This window comes from Vulpes lagopus, chromosome 18, assembly GCF_018345385.1.
Source record: "Vulpes lagopus strain Blue_001 chromosome 18, ASM1834538v1, whole genome shotgun sequence".
Taxonomy (NCBI): Eukaryota; Metazoa; Chordata; class Mammalia; order Carnivora; family Canidae; genus Vulpes; species Vulpes lagopus.
Window position 1 is genome coordinate 17,762,531 of NC_054841.1, and position 16,818 is coordinate 17,779,348.

At 51.7% G+C, this 16,818-nt stretch overlaps 1 protein-coding gene across 9 annotated transcripts in view; it reads left to right on the forward strand.

Annotated features, from left to right (window-relative positions):
- The window catches only part of PTPRT (protein tyrosine phosphatase receptor type T), a 1,030,023-nt gene that overhangs the window by 977,640 nt on the left and 35,565 nt on the right, over positions 1-16,818 (forward strand). For 5 of the 9 annotated variants that reach the window (XM_041733397.1, XM_041733398.1, XM_041733400.1 and 2 more), the window contains 6 exons: positions 814-873; positions 1,598-1,714; positions 5,920-6,074; positions 9,606-9,741; positions 11,861-12,010; positions 13,288-13,461. In XM_041733397.1, coding sequence (XP_041589331.1) covers positions 814-873; positions 1,598-1,714; positions 5,920-6,074; positions 9,606-9,741; positions 11,861-12,010; positions 13,288-13,461 — 792 coding nt within the window. The remainder of the gene's footprint in view (positions 1-813; positions 874-1,597; positions 1,715-5,919; positions 6,075-9,605; positions 9,742-11,860; positions 12,011-13,287; positions 13,462-16,818) is intronic. The other 4 variants (XM_041733399.1, XM_041733402.1, XM_041733403.1 and 1 more) reach the window with 1 other exon arrangement.

Consider the following 16,818-nt stretch of genomic DNA (forward strand, 5'->3'; position numbering starts at 1 on the left):
CTATAGTATAGCCTATCCCATATTGGAGACAGATTCCCTTGATGGATAGATGATGAATCTAATTTGGATTTGGAGAGGGATCAGGAGAGCAATATCTTGATGGAAATCCCGCTAGGAGCCAAGCACTATGCCAGACGCCTACTATGCACTTTAATATTCATTTTCATTCCCGACAACTACACGAGGGAGGCAGTGTTTCTGGTAATTATTCAGGTGGCCTGGCTCCATCCCTTCCTGACCTTGGACAATCTTCTTAGCCCCTCAACACTTCTGATTCCTCATCTGTAAAGTGGGGTAATAATCACATCTGTGTAAGGTTGTAGCGATAAGCGATTAAAATAATACATGTAAGGAACTCATAGACCACTTAGGAAGCAGTGTGAGACATAGTAAGCTGTCAGTAAGGGTTAGCTATCATTATTAATAGGAAGTTGAGCCTCAGATTTCAGCACTTTCTGGAAACTACACAGCTGCTGAGTGTTAGAACCAAGCAACGCATCCGTTTGCCTGCAAAGCCTGTTGCGCTATGCCAGCGTTTCCCTAAGTGGGTTCCATGGGATGCTAGTCTGCAGGATGCCTAGTGAGAAGAGGGTTCCATGGTTAAATACGTTTGGGAAATGCTGTGCCCTCTTTGCCCCTCTCGGAGAGTCGAACACACACTAGCGTTAGCACGTTCAACGAGCTGAGGAGTCTTGTAGCAGAGCGGCCTGTTTAACTTTGTTTAATCCAGCATTTCCCAAACTCATTTGACCACAAAACCTTTTTTTGTTTGTTTTTTTTGTTTCTTGTTTTTTTTTACCTAACACCTATTAGCACCCAGCGGAACACACTGTGGGAAATGCCACTCTAGGCCGCGCGGCGTCCCCCGGAATGGTAATGCTTTTGTTCTTTTTAGGGGAAAACAGTGATCTCTTTTTCCTCCCGCGGAGTGTGATGTAGAGTCCAATGTGGGACTGGCTTGTCGCTTAGCATCTGCACCCACCGCCCGGGCAGAGAGCCTTGTGCAAAGTCTTCCCTTTGAGTCCCGCTCCTTGCATCCTTCTCCCAACTGAGAACCTTTCTCCTTCCAGCCCCTAGTTACCACCTCTGAATAGTAATGGCCCTCTCCCCACCACTTCTGCTTCCACGCCCTCGCTGCTTCCCACCTTTTATTCTCATCTCTGCACTGCTGACGCCGCACAGCTGCCCCACCCGATCTAGCAGAAAGAGGGCTCAGCCAGAGGTAGGAAACTGGCCATGTGACCTTGGACCAGGTACCAGACCTCCAAACTCGAGCATTGTTTCCATCTGTAAGTGGGGTAACGCCACCTGCCTATCTCACACCTTGATCGATTCGATCACCTAGTGTGATAATGGACTTGGAAATTTTAAGGAGCTCTGCAAAAGAAGGTACTACCATTATTCCTCACGGCTCCAGTTCCTTTGGGAGAGAGCGTGGCCCCTGTGCAGTTTGCTAGTCCCTGGCCAGCTGAGAGCCCCTTGGACCGAAATGCCACCAAAATCGCCCTTGGGTTTATCTGAACAGGAAGGCCAGACAAGGCGGCTGCTCACACTCAGCCACCCACTCATCCATCCTTGTCCCTGTCTTTCCTCGCAGGTGAAGTGTGTACGGTACTGGCCAGATGACACAGAGGTCTACGGAGACATCAAAGTCAGCCTGATTGAGACAGAGCCCCTAGCAGAATATGTCATACGCACCTTCACAGTCCAGAAGGTAAGCTTCCCAGTGGCTGTGGGCAGCCTGTCCACTGGGCAAGCCGACTTGTTTGTTCATTCGGGTCATATGCTGAACGAGGGTCTACTCTGTGCCCACCCTGTGCTTGGCACCAGGGACGGATCAACAGTCCAGTTGGATGTAGATCCTGCTCCAGAGGATTCCCCCTTCTAGTGAGAGGGACAAACAGAATTCAACAGACAGATAAATGGACTGATACCATATGGTGATGAAAGCCATGGAAAAAAGCTGCCACGAGTGGAGACAGGAAGACGAGGCAATCAGAGAGGGCTTCCTGGAGGAGGAGGCACTTAGGCAGACGATAAAGGATGAGAAGGAGCTGGCTGAGGGGAGAGGAACACTATGCCAGGACAGAAAGAAAGAAGCACACAGAGTCAAGGGGAAAGAAGATTTCAACATGTTCTAGGCCTATGGTTTTCAATTGGTGGTGATTTTGTTCCCTAGAGGAAGTTGGGCAATGTCTAGGGACAGTTTTGGTTTTCAAACCTGAGGAAGGAGGGGTATTGCTGGCATCTGTGGATGGAGGCCAGTGATGCTGATGAATACTCTGCAATGCACAGGATACCCCAGCCCATCAAAACAAAGGATTACCTGGCCCAAAATGTCAGTGATGAGAAATGTTGGTCTAGACATTGAAAGGAGGCTGGGCTGGCAGGAGTTAGATGTGCAAGAGCGAGATTGCAAGTCAGATTTATCACTTAATTCCTATTATAACATTATAGCTAACATTTATTGAGCAATTACTAAAACAGGTGCTTTTCAAAGTGCTTCTCATGCATGAACTCATTCAAATCCAACAACCTTTTGAGGGAGGTACTATTATTACTCCCATCTTATAGGTGAAGAAAATTAGGCACAGAGCATGCAGGTCAGTTGTCCACAGTTGCCCAACTGCAAGCTGGCTGAACCACGTTCCCTCCTCAGCCCCTGACTTGAAGCTCACTGCCCCTTCTACTAGTCCACACTGGCCATTTTTTGAAGCATCTGCACTAATGGACCAAGTGGCCACAGACCTGAGGATGCAGAAGCAGTGGGAGCTCACTGCTCTGAGAGCTGTGCTGTTGGGGTTCAGACAAATCCTTGTAAGGACCGAAGCAGGCGTATGCATGGTACCCTACCTGCACGCATGGCCGACAGAGGACATGCTGCTCCTGGAAGCTCCCCCTCCAAGCCCCGTGCTCCTAAAAGCCTATATCTGTGGACTCAGGTGAAGAGCCAGGAGGGAAGGGCACTTCCCTGTGATAAGGAGGAAGGAACAGGTACATCAACATGGCCTTAGGTTGGGTTCCTTAGAAGCAGAGCCTGAGATAAGGATTTGGGTGCATATGGTATATCCAGGGACCACTCTCAAGAGAAACTTGTAAGAGAGAGAGAGGGAACCAGGAGAGGGAAGGATGGGGAGGCCTGAGCGAGGACAGAGTCTTCAACAGAGTCTAACCTAGGCCTGATCCACGGGGGCTGCCAGGGCATGGCCTGCACCACAAAGTTGCTTAATCCACCCACTGACTGTGGACCAGCCCCTGACAGGTCCCCTGCAGTGCAGGTCGGGTCCTGCCCGCTGAGGGCCCTTCTCCAGAGAAAGGGAAGTCACCAGCAGCCAGGACTCCTACAGCCGAGGCCTAGGAACACAGGCTGAGGCAGAGGACCTAGTGGGGCCCCCATCTCATCTGGCACATCCACAGTTAGTGTCGGGAGTGAGATGAGTAGCAGGGACTCCTGAGCTGGGAAGCCTTGGAGATGGTAGGCAGGTGCTCAGCAAACACTGCCTGGGGCTTTAGCTCTAAAATCACTTCCTGAGCTGGGGACTCAGAAAGATGTGTCTGCCCTTGAAGAGAGCGCAGTCCCATGGGGAGAGAGGACCCCTGACATGTGACCACAAGGGGAGGTGGTGAGGGCTCGAGCCAGGGCTGCCTGGGGCTGAGTTGACCTGGAGAATGGAATGAAAAACTGAGTGTTCCTGAAGCTGCTTCCTCTTCTCCTATTTCAGCTCGTCCATCAGGGTGGCCATCTAGCCTTTGCATGCTCAGTCCTGGACTGCCCCAGCCTCCTGTGGGGTTCTCTGCCCCTAGTCTCGCCCCATTTTAGTTTGTGTTTCTGGGAAGCCGAGCCTGAGGCAGGGCAGAGTGCCCTAGCCAAAGCATTGAGGAATAGCTCTGAGAAGGCGGGGGTGGAGGGGAGGAGGGTCAGGGCAGTGGAAGGAGCCAAGCCAGGGCGTGCTCTCAGCTCGAGACCAGAGTCAGCTGGATCCCCCAGGAGCTCTGGGGCATGAACCCCACCACACAGTTGATCCTGTCCAGAGGCACAGGGGCTTCTGTTCCTCCATTAGGGTCAACGTCCTGGTGTGCCCAGGACCATCCTGGCTTTGGCACCAAAAATCCCCCTTTCCAGGAAATCCCTCAGTCCTGGGCAGACTCACCAAGTCCACTGGTCACTCTGCTGTCCTGTCAGCCGCTGAATGCCAGCTGCCCGTCCCCCTAGACCCCCAGGGGAAGGGGCTCCTGGTCGGCTGGGCAATTCTCTGATGGAAGAGGTAGCTATGGGTGTCTGCAGCCAAGACTCAGAAGAGCTGGGTATGAAACCCTGGCCCAGGAAAGGGAATCTGGGAGGGGAGGCAGCAGCACTCTCTGCACTGCCCCCCAACACACCCACTCACCTCCATGCTCCTGTAGCAGCCGGTGCAATCCTGACCATGCACTTCCTCTCTGTGCAATCACCTGGGCAACCGCCCCATAGCTCCCCAATCAAGGCCTTCCAGGATCCAACACGCCCAGCCTCCCACCCCCGTCCCTCTGTCTACCCTTGCTTGTCTTCCATTCTGTCCTGGGGGTTCCCTGTGTGTGAGAGTCCATGCACGTGCCGTCCCCGTCTCCTTGCCTGTGCTGCCTCTCTGCCTAGGAGTCCCGCCGACTCTTCCACTGGGCAACAGTCAGGCATCAGTGTCTCGTAGTGACCAGCAGTGCAGACCGTGGGGTCCAACAGCCAGGGTCCAGACTGGATTACAGCTGACTAGTTGTGTGACCTGGCTGCATTCCTTAACCTGGCTTACCCTCAATTTCCTCATCCATACAACAGAGATAACAGTGTAAGGACTGAGATGAGGATCAAATGAGTTAATACACTGAAAGGTTCAGAAGAGTAACAGGCATGCAGTCTGTGCTTGGTAAATGTTAGCTGTTATTTTCACTATTAATGTATTTGAAGCCTCAGGTCACACATCACCTCCTCCAGGAAGCCTTCTCTGATTTTTCCTTCCCCAGATGGGGTTACCTGACACTCCTTTAAGCACTTCAGTGGGACTATCCACTTAGGAGTGTGCCTCTCCAGCTAGACCATGAGCTGTTCCAGGGACAGGGACTGTGGCTTTTGTTTCTGCCTTCACAGTGCCTAACACAAGTGTTGGCACTATAGAGAACCCTTGGTGAATATTCCTTAGCTGAAAGAATAATCAAACACTCTTCCTATTCAGTGCTCTCTACATATCTGCAGGAGATTGCAAGGTAGGAGAAAGTAGGTGAGGACACAGGCTCCGAGGTGACACCTGACACTGTAGGGACTGGTCAGAGACATGCTCTTAGCCTGGAGGGTGTCTCTGAATGGTGAGAGGGGAAGGGGAAGCAACCGGAGCCCCAGGCCCCACTGCTCCCATAAGTCAGAGAAGCTCTGCTTTTATTTGCTTTCTATCTTAAAATTCTAAATAAGAATCTAATGAATCAAGGAGTTTGACATTTTTTTTTAATTTGAAAGCCCTGGAGACAGTGAGGGACCCCAGTCACTGAAAGGCCTCATGTTCCGCTGGAAATGACTCGAACTCAATGTTTTGGATGAACCTTTCTCTGAGTCTGTTCTGATTATAAGTCCCTTGTCAAAAGAGAGTCCCTTGGATAAACACTGTGAGTGTGTTACAACACCCCCTTGGGGATACAGAGTGTTCCTGAACCCACTAAAGGCTCTGAGAAGTCCTGCAGCAAAGCCACTACTAATACATTGTTGACTTCCATGGCTCCTGGATGCAGCAGATCACAGAAGTCATCCTGTGTGTCAAGCGTTGCTCACCTGGCAGGGTCCTTTCCTCCCTGGTAGCAGGGAGGCTGGTTCCTCTGTGCAGCAGGCATGCTCCCCATGGGTGCTGGACAGGCATGTGGGGAGGCAGCAGCTGGAGGAACAGAGGCCCATTCTCTCCTCAGAAAGGCTACCACGAGATCCGGGAGCTCCGCCTCTTCCACTTCACCAGCTGGCCCGACCACGGTGTCCCCTGCTATGCCACCGGCCTCCTGGGCTTCGTGCGCCAGGTCAAGTTTCTCAACCCTCCTGAGGCTGGGCCCATAGTGGTCCACTGCAGGTAAGTGACGGCCTCCAGCTCCAAACAAGGCTGCTCCTGCAGCTCTGCTCTCAGGGACAGAGACACTGTCTTTCAAGCCGCCTTCCTTCTTTGCCTTCAAGACTGCACTGCCTCTGTCCCATGCCCAGCCTAGGTCCCAAGGTTTGACAACAACAACAAAGTAATAGTAGTAATACCAGTTGGTATCATCATTGTTGCCCTGAAATAGTAAAGCCACCTAGGGCCAGGGGCTCACACTGCCTACGTCTGCTCCGGGTGCACTTTGCACACTCCCCATGCAGCCTGGAGGGATGGGCGTTATCATCCTTCCCATTTTACAGATGAGAGCATCAGGTGCTGCAAAGGTGGATGCTTCGCTCAGATCACACATGTGTAAATGGGCCGAGCCAGGAGTTGACAGGCTTTTCTCCAGATGCTGGCCTTTGGCTGCTTACCAGGGCAGCAGGGCGCCTCAGTGGAAGTGTGCTTCTCTTCAGTTCTGTTATTTTAAAAATCAATTGCTGGCCTGCAGGGGCCTTAACAGAGAGCATAAATGGACAGCGCCAGGCTTCACCTTATTGTGGCGAAGAGGTATTTTCAGCTCTGACCTAGAAAGTCACACGGAGAATGACAGGGACATCTTCCGGTCCCCCTAAATGGAGATAAAGTGTTGTGTCAAGGGCAGTCAGAATTGGACCAGAACTGAAGGCCAGCTGGCCCGCACACACCTTCCTCCCAGTGTGACCTTGAGCCCAGAACAGCTCTTCAGGCCCTGCACATTCTTACCTTATTCCCTACCTGGCAGTGTCCACCAGGGTCAGGGTCTTGGGTGAATCCAAAGAAGGACTCCACAAACTGCAGGCATCTCAGGGCCAGCCCCTTGTCACTCAGCATCCCACACAATCGGGTGGGAATTAGAGATCCCATTTCACAGATGAGGTCACTGAGGGTTAGGAGGTGATAGTCACCATCAGCCCTGGGCCCTCAAAGCATCCTGCATATATTCTCTGCTTGACAGCTCATGACAGTTCAAGGACAGCAGAACATTAGCCCCCAAATCCTGTGTCCCAGAGAGCAGCCAAAGCAGGGATAGGGGAGGAAGAGAGACAATGGCACACATTTATCAGGCTCTCCTTGCACGGCGGCTCTGTCTTACCTCCGGAGCCAGTCCGCCTAATGCCCCTGGCACAGGAGTCCCTGCTCCTGGGGCTGTTCTGAAGATGAAATGTGCTGGGTAACATATATGAGGCCTGCAAGCCCTGACATATAATAAGCTTTAAAAACACTACAATTCTCTGCCTGTTTCTGGCCCCCTCCCCAGACTGTTAATGCTTTAGAGCAGAAACCATGTCTGCTTAACTTCAAATACTCACTCCCAATCCCAGCATCTAGTCATACCAGGTGCTCAATAAATATTTGTTCAATAAAAGTAGCTACCATTTATTGAGAAATTGCTATCTATGCAGCCAGGCATAGGGCTGAGTCATTTACATGCAGTGTGTTTTTTCCGCATCATCTCATGCAGCATACATGTGTGATGCTATCAGTGCGACATGGTGGGTCTATTTATGATCATCAGCCTCATTTCGTGGTTGAGGTTATTGAAACCCAGAAAGATTAAGTCATTTACCCAAAGTCACACAGCTAGTATGTGGTTGAACCAGGATTTGGTTCCAGGGGTCTGACCCCAAATATCATGAGCAACTGAGCTCATATTTGGGCAGCAACTGAGCTCATTTCTTTGGGCAGAAAATACAGCTCAAGTCCTCAAGAGAACCCTACAGGGAGGCACACTATATGGGTGGGGCTTATGGACACCAGGCAGGTGGTTCACTGCTGGTGGATCCAAGATTCAAAACCAGGTCAGGCAGGTTGTTTCCCCTTACACAGGTAGAAGGAGAGCCTTCAGGAAGACACAGATGAGTGGCTGTTTGTGCTCCCTGGGGCCCAGCTTGCTGAGTCCGTTCTGGGAGAGTGGGGGCGGGATTAGGAGATGGAAAGGTACAAATACACATCAAACTTCACTCCATTTATACCATGAAATTTTACTAAGAACGAAGACTGCTTCCCACGGGTTTGTTTTCCAGATCATTGTGGGTGACAGGTCCCGGTGACCTGGCCTCCCTGGATTTATGGTCAGCCAGTACTGCTCTCTCCCTGCCCCATCCCTTGTCTCCTCCTAGGGGAAGCGAGATGTAAAACCACAGGCAGCATGGGCCTCCTCACTAGCCCGGCCTTCACTTCCTAAACTACGTGCATTTAAGGCCAGTGTTCTGTTTGTCACTGGTTCAGTGCATGACTGGAACCCCGTGATGATCAGGGAAGGCTGTGGTCCATGGTCATGCTGAGTTCTTTCACTATTTTGTCCCCGAGCTACAATTTTCCTAAAGGAAGCTATGAGAGGTCAGAATTGAGTAGGATCACAATAAGAGTATATGGGGAAGCCTGGGTGGCTCAGTGGGTTGAGCGCCTCCCTTCGGCCCAGGGCATGATCCTGGAGTCCCACGATCAAGTCCCACATTGGGTTCCTGCATGGGGCCTGCTTCTCTCTCTGCCTATGTCTCTGCCATTCTCTCTCTCTCTCTCTCTCTCTGTCTCTCATGAATAAATAAAATCTTTAAAAAAATAAATAGGATCAGAGTATGTATACAAGACCAGGGTCTTGGGGGTGTCACCTATTGCAGCTTAAGAATGCTCCTGGCTCATGTTCCTGGGAAAACAGGTGCAAGTGGAGCCAGACCTGGGGCTTGTGACATGAGACATGGGACTCACTTCTGCCTTTGGGACCACTCAGAGGATCTGGTCTCTGCCTTCCCATCTCCTTTCTGTTCCCTCACCTCTGCTTCCTCGCTTCCATCCTTTCCATCAACCTGTCTGCTGACAGAGGGAAAAAGACAGAAGGGGGGATGGGGAAGACATGTTTATTAGGCATGTCCAGTGTGCCAGGCACCATGCCTTGTACAACATAGATTAGCTTCGCCCACCGGAGGAGGAAACAGCCTGCGTATGTGTTGTCGAAGCATGTGTCTTATGCTGTGACTGTTATTAGGAGGGAATGTCTAAGAGCACAGACCCAAGGGCTAGATTGCTGGGGTGAAGAGTCCCACCTCCACTGCATGTCAGCTCTGTGACCTTGAGCAAGGTCCGCTTTCTGCACCTCACTTTTCTCACCTGTAAAATGGGGTGAGAAACTTCCCAACAACCCCACGAGGGAGTTTTGTAAAGCACTTAAAACAACATCTGGCGCTTTGTAAGCATTACATAAGTCTTTACTAAACGAGTACAACAAAAATAAGCAGGTTCTGATAAAATAGCCCCCAGGGCAAGCATAGCCCTCCCATTTTACAAAAGAGAATGCTGAGGCTCCAAGTTCATTTGCTTGCTCAGAGTTTCCCTGCAGCGCTGGGCTTCAGAGGATAGTGTCTGACCTCTGCAGCCCACTGCCTCTCTGCAGGGTCCTCGGGACAAAGGGGAGTGCTTGGGGGGAGGGGCCTTCCCCCAGGGCTGGTCATGCCTGGAGGTCCCTAACACAGACACCGTCCTCTCTCCCAGTGCTGGAGCGGGGAGGACGGGCTGCTTCATCGCCATCGACACCATGCTCGACATGGCTGAGAACGAAGGGGTGGTGGACATCTTCAACTGTGTGCGCGAGCTCCGGGCCCAGAGGGTCAACCTGGTGCAGACGGAGGTGAGTCCTGGGGGACTGAGCTGGCCAGCCAGCTGCAGCCCTGGCCAAGGAGAAGCAAGGTAGAACAGACACCCATGGGCGGAGGCATCCTATAGAAAGAGACGTGGGGGTGGAAGAAATGGAAGGACGGAATGCATGGCCTGCTGTGAAGGTAGAAGCTAGGACACTGCTGCAAACCCTGGGGTCCCACAGTGCAAGCACTTGCACCAGTAAGACACAGTGGTGAGTTCCCCAGCTCTGAGAGCATCCAAGTAGGAAGTGAATGGCAACTTTCAAGGCTTCTTTGAATTGCACTCCTTCCTTGAGGGAAAGAGAAGATGGGGAAGGATTGGCATTTACTGAATTCCTACTATGTGCTGAGCATTGCTTCAGTCTCTGCATGAATGACTTAATTAATAAAAGTATTGAGTACTTGGGCTGGATTCTAGGGATTCCAAGAAAGATAACACATAGCCCATGCCCTGAGGGAAAAGCAGACCTTCAGGCCTCCCTCTGTCCAAGTAGAGGACCCAAGACCTGAGGGAAACGGGAGGTGTTCATCTTTATCATTGAGCACCTACTATGTGCCAGGCATCATGCTAGGTTCTTTATATTCAGGATATTATTTATATTCCTCACAACAAACCTATGGGGCAGCTCCTACTAGTATCCCTGTTTTACAGATAAAGAAATACAGAAGCTAGGTCCCCAAGTCTGCACACATGTGGACAGTGCTGTGGGACTCGGGTTCATGTGACCCCAAGTCCCATGCTCTCTTCCCTGAACCATAATCTCTTGTGAGGCGGCCTTTTCTGCCTACCCCACTCCTCAGAACCATGGCTGGTTATTCTTCTAACAAGCCTGTATCATCTGGTTCTAGGGAAGGCTGTGGCTGCCCAGGCCATCAGCTAGGACAGATAAGAAGCTACATCCATCATCAGTCCTGCAAAGGAAAGTTTTGGCTCTGGGCAAGGCCAGTCACAGCTGGCTCCACAGAGAATCCCCCCATTTACAAGCTTATACACGTAGGACCCTGCTGGGGGCTCTGAGCTAACTCCTGCAGGCTAGTGTCTAGACTTGGTGAGGCTGCAGTAAAGCCAAGAGGCTGCTTTATCTGTTCCCAGATTCATGCTTGCGGAGCACAGGCTCGCTGGCTGGCACTAGACACGCCTGCTGTCTGGTGGGGGAGACAGACATTCAAATCATCATGACGCATCTGGATAAGTGTTTTATGTAGAGATGGGCCAAGTTCTGCAAGAGAACGGTCACTCAACAAACATTTGTTAAGGGCCTGGGAGCAACAGCAACAGCTTCCATTTGGCGAGTTTGCAGAAAGAAGACTTTCCAGAGGGAATGAAGCAGAGGGATATAGCAAAGTGGGGGAGGAGGAGACAGGGTTCCAGAGGAAGACAACCACAGGTGCAAAGCATAGAGGTGGCAGGGGGCACAGGGGTCAGGAGCGGACCCCGAGAGAAGGAGCTAAGGGCATGTGGCCTATATGGGAGGTGATCCCAAGACTCATTGGTTAGAAGGCAAAGAGAAGGAAAGGAAGCCAAGCCACGTGACACCATTAAGGAGTTTTGCAAGCTGTTTAACCCTGTGGACACCTGGAGCCCAAGCCTGCTGGGAGCTCTGAGGCAGTATAGAATGTGCCCTTCTAAATGTCCCACCTGAGAGAGAAGGAATTTGGGTTTTCTGTCCCAGCTGTCCAGCTGACACTGCTCTCGGGCTCCTTCCCCGAGCACTGACTCCTCAGCCCGCTGGCTCGCCCTGCACCCAGCCCCAGGTGCTGCTGGGACTAGAAGAAATCCCTCGGCCTGAATCTCAGGGGCTTGCAGTAGGCTGCCTTCAAGGTGAAAGCTGAGGGGACATAGGCAGGTACCAATAGCCCCAACAGATCCTGAAGTTTCTGTCATCAGTGACCACACTGTTCAGTCTTACACGAGGGACAAAACCCCATCACTCAGGCAATCACTAAGAAACATGGAAACTTGGCCCTTTGGGTTTGGGGACAGGAAGCAGTGATTTTGCAGTCTAAATCCCATCCCTCCCTCACAGCCAGGGGGCTAAATTTGGACAACAAACTCCTAGGCCACTGTTCTCACCCAGAACCCTCTCTGTCCCCTCCACGGCCTGGCAGGAGCAGTACGTGTTTGTGCACGATGCCATCCTGGAAGCGTGCCTCTGCGGCAACACCGCCATCCCCGTGTGCGAGTTCCGCTCTCTCTACTACAACATCAGCAGGCTGGACCCCCAGACCAACTCCAGCCAAATCAAAGACGAGTTTCAGGTATGAGCAAGTTCTGGGCTCAATGACCCAGCCAGCCGCCTTTGGCAGCACTGCGCACATCCAGTTCTTTGTGAGAACTGAGAAATCGAGGGTCTCCAGGGTCTGTAGCTCTCGACGGCTGCAGAATGAATTCCAGAACATACGACACACAGCCACGAGCAACCCTTAACCAGTCACTCAGGGACTGCTGACACCTGGGTTTAACTCTGATCATGTGTTTAAACTGAGTTCTAGTCGAGTCCCAGTTGTGGGTGGAGACAAGTTTATAAATACAGGTGTGAGTTCCTCACTCCGCCGTCCCTGGAGGGCTCAGCTTTTCTTGCCGTTTCTGTACAATTGGAGGGTGTCTGTCATAGATCCTCAGTACCCAGAGCGGGGTCTGGAGACCAGCACCATCAGCTTCACCTGGGAGCTCATCATGGGTCCCACCCACATCTACTGAATAAGAACTTGCAGTTGAACAAGATCTCGGGGTCATTTGTCCACACACTGAGTTTTGAGGAGCACCATCCCAGAACTCAGCTCAGCTCAGGCATAGCAGACCTGCACCTTGCAGCCCTTGTGACCAGTGCCCCCATGCTCCCTCAGACAGAGGCTTTACTGATTGGGAGAGGAGGCCAAGTGCAAAATGGGGGAAGGATGGAGGCCACAGCCGCCTTCTGCATACACAGAGCACCTGGTCTCCTGGCCAAACAATTCAGCTCTGGCCCCACACTTGTAAGACTCACTCTGCAGAACACAGCCCTGACATTTTCCACTCATGGAGCCTGCCTGCTGGTGGTCTCTTCCATCCTGAGCAGCTTCTCCAGACATCCTTCCATTCCAAGAACTGCTTTCCCTGAGAGGAGCATTGGGGAAATCCTTTCCCTCCTTCCATGGCACTTCAAGGGATGCATAGCACTCCTTAGAGACACCGCAGCCCCACCCTCCAACCTCCTGGCTGTCCCACCCTTCACAGAAATGAGCACCTTAGCTCTAACAGTTGGCAGGTGCTGGCAGCCTGTGTCTGCTGTGTGTGGGTGTGCTGCCTCTGCAGCCTTGGCATCACGGGGGTGTCACACAGCCCCAATAGAGGCGCTCAGTGCACAGGGCATGGGGCAGCCAACAGGAGATGGAAGATTGTCACGTGGGAGAGGAACAAGTGCTGGGGAGGGACTAGAGAGCCAAGCTTGGAGGATGGAGATAGGTTGGAGTAGGCGGAGTTCGAACCTCACTTGTCTCCTCTGTTTGAAGCAACCACCTGAGCGGTGCCTACCTATCTATCTTTGCACCTTCAGACCCTCAACATCGTGACGCCCCGCGTCCGGCCCGAGGACTGCAGCATCGGGCTCCTGCCCCGGAATCACGATAAGAACCGGAGCATGGATGTCCTGCCTCTGGACCGCTGCCTGCCCTTCCTTATCTCAGTGGATGGGGAACCCAGCAACTATGTCAATGCCGCACTGATGGACGTAAGCTGGGCCCTGGCTGGCACTCACTGGGAAGTTTCTTCAAGGTGGAGATGGCTGGAACCCAAGGCACTGACACCCCACACCACCGCCCCCAGCCAACTCTCCCTGCTTCTGACCTTCCTGCCCCACAAGGCTTGCTCCCACGAAGGCTCTGGCCCCAACCTATATTCTGGCTGTGTTCTTAGCTCTTTGCTCCCATAAGGCTGGAAAGAATAGACCAAAAGCTTAAAGTACGTGTCCATGACAACATGGCACAGGCCTGTCCAGTCCCTCCTTCCTGCTGCCTTCCGTTCAGTTCAGGAAACAGTCCATATGCCAGGCCTTGGCCTGGGCTGTGGGAATGCAAGATGGTACAGACATAGGGTCTGCCCTCACGGAGCTCCCAGGCAGGTTCCCAGGTAATTCCTATGCAGAGACAGGAATGAGACTGGCAGGTAGTAGTTGCTCAGTAAGTGGTTACTGGACAAGTGATGGGATGCAGCAAAGAGAGCACAGAAGGGGATAGGCCATGTTCCTGACTGTTCCATCAGAGGCATTGTCTCCTGCTTGCTCAGCATCAAGTCTCAGCAGGGCACTCCTACTCTGACCTGGTTTAGGAGTCATGACCCTAATTAGAAGTCATGTCCTGGCCCCAGTGAGTCCTTGCTCCTGACTTGTATGCTTCCCCACTGGGTCCTTCAGCTCCTTCTGGTGATCATCCCTCCACCTCCTGCATGTAGAGATGTTTGCAGCAGGAAGGAGCCATGGATCATCTAGTCTCAGGCTCCTTATGCTTCTCAGCAAAGGAAACTGAGACCAGAAAGAGAAAGAGACTGCTCAAGGTCACCCAGAAAGCTAGTGGCAGAGCCAGAACCCAGGACTCACACTCTAGAATTCATCCTGTGGGCCTCCCCACATTTGTGCAACCCAGTGAGAGACAGACATCTCACCTCCCTAGGCTCAGGACCAAGAATACCATTGCCTGATTGGAGATAAGTCTTTCCAGGTTCCCCTCCCCACCATGTCCAAGGCCATGTCCATCCAGCCCACATGGACTTCCCATCTCATCCAGAACCAGCAAGAATGTGCAGTGCTCTCCTCTGGGGTCATCTTTGACCTCTGATCCTCCTGAAACTCTCACCAAGGGCTCTCAGTGTAGGAGGCAGGGAGGTGATGGGACTCAATGCCTGTCAGCTCTCTCGGGGCCTGCCCTAACGTCTCTGCCCACGGGGTGCCCAGGTCCTCCATGGAAACTCTCCTATGGGTCCAGAAGCAGGAAGCCTTGCCTTAAGGTCAAATAGCTCGAGGTGGAGGGAAAACCTCTGGCTTTAGCTTAGAGTCCTCCAAGATGAATGTGTACATATATGTATGTGTGCATGCACGGGTTGTCTGTGAGAGCACAAGCGCTTATGTGTATGCGCATGTATGTGTGTGTGTATGTCAAGAGATGGGGCCTGGGGGTGTAGTCACACTTCCAAGTTCCTCATTGCCTTTTCTCCCACTTGTCCTAATTCCCTCTCCCTAGCTTCCTCATCTATGCAAGGATCAAACATGCTTCTGGCCTCTACTTAGTAGGTTAGATGCTGCCTGGAGCCAAATGCCTTCTGCCAAGCTCTGATGCTGATTGTGTTCTCTTTGTCCACAGGGCATTTCTCCTGTGAGCCATCACTGGGCCTTTGCCTTACAAAAAAAAAAAAAAAAATCCTTATCTGTATTCCAGTTCAGTCTGTGCATTATCTGGTAACCATAGCAGCTTTGCTCCTAGCAGAAAAATATGAAGTCCTCTGGGTTAATTTTTAATGTTTCCCCTGGTAAAGGATGATGTTATCCATGAAATGGATTGCTGGCTGATCCCTGAAACCCGGCAGGAGCGCGGATCTCGAACATATTTTCAGATAAGGCTTTGTCAGGCATGCTGGCCTAATAGAGCATTTATCACAGAGACAGGGAAGAAGGAAAGAGAACGAACATTCACCGAGTGTTGGGCACCCTGTCGGGCCCTGGACTTAGTCTGACTCTTTCTATATTTGGGCATTACTGTCCTCACTTTCCGGATAAAATACTGAGGCTCAGAGTATTTGTATGACTGTCTCCAGGTTGAGTAGTTCAGAAAAGGTGGAGCCCAGGGTCTGGATCCTGTCTTTAGAGTCTCAAAATCTTTTCCATGTCTAGAAATGGCTCAAAGACCTGCTATCTGCAGCTGGAATTTGGCTTTTGGAGAAAAAAAAATCTTCTACCCTCCCAGGCTCTGCCCCTTTGACCATTCAGCAAGCCAGAAGAAGGCCCTTGGAAGACAGGACACTAATGCCTATATGACATCCACAATCTCAAGGCATTTTTTTTGCCACCAGGGCATCGAGAGATCACAGAACATGCAGGTGCTGTAGGTAATAAGGCTGGCAAGGTCTTTCGCCTGGGTCTTCCCCTGGTTTGCATGGGCAAGCCCCTCTCGCCTCCCCCATCTTCCTGCTGACGTGTCACTCTACTGTAAACAACCGTGTCTGCCACAGGGCCTGTCTCAAGAAGGCTTGTTAAGAACACAGGCTGTGGAACAATCTCCAGTTCCACGGACCACTAACGGAGAGGCCCTCCAACCTTTCCAAACACCTTCTCACAATATACTATAATAAATAGGATCTACTCAGAACTTCTGGTGTAGCCCAGACTCCCACAAGCTCTTTCCTGTGGGCCTCAGTATCCCCATCCATAACATAGGACTGGGTGTATTCATTTGTTTGCTGGACCTGTATCAGAGGTCTCGTGTGCCAGTCACAGTGCTAGTGCCAAGGATGAAGAACCAAGTCAGAGATGGTTCTGTCCTGCCACTGGGCTCACAGTCCATTCTTGTGTGCTGGTCTTTTTAAAATACTAATCTCTTTCCATGTGCACAACAACCATCCCAAAATGGGAGTTGTGATTCCTATTTTTCCAGATGAGGAACCTAAGCTTGGAAAGACCCAATAACTTGCTAGGGCTTAGCACCAAAAAAAAAAAGGGGGGGTGGGGGGGCACTCTACAAATGATGTTTGGATGAATGGATGGTTGGATAGATGGATGGATGGATGAATGACATTACCTACAAGTCAGAAAGCTGGATTTAAACCCCAGGTCTGTCTGACACTAAAACATAAGCACCCTCCTCTGCCCATCATCTCACAGCACACAGTACCTGTCTCCTGACAGGCCAGCCCAGGCCTCATTCTGGCCCAGGGGCCAGAGCAAGCTTCCTGAAGTAGAAGCCTCTTTAGGAGACTCTGTGCCTTGGGCTGAGCCAACCCCTTCTCCAGCGTTGTGGGCACAGCAACACAGATATCTCTAATGTCCCAGGAGGTGCTTTGGCCAGCAAAGCAGCAAATCTGCATCCAGAATCTTTCATTT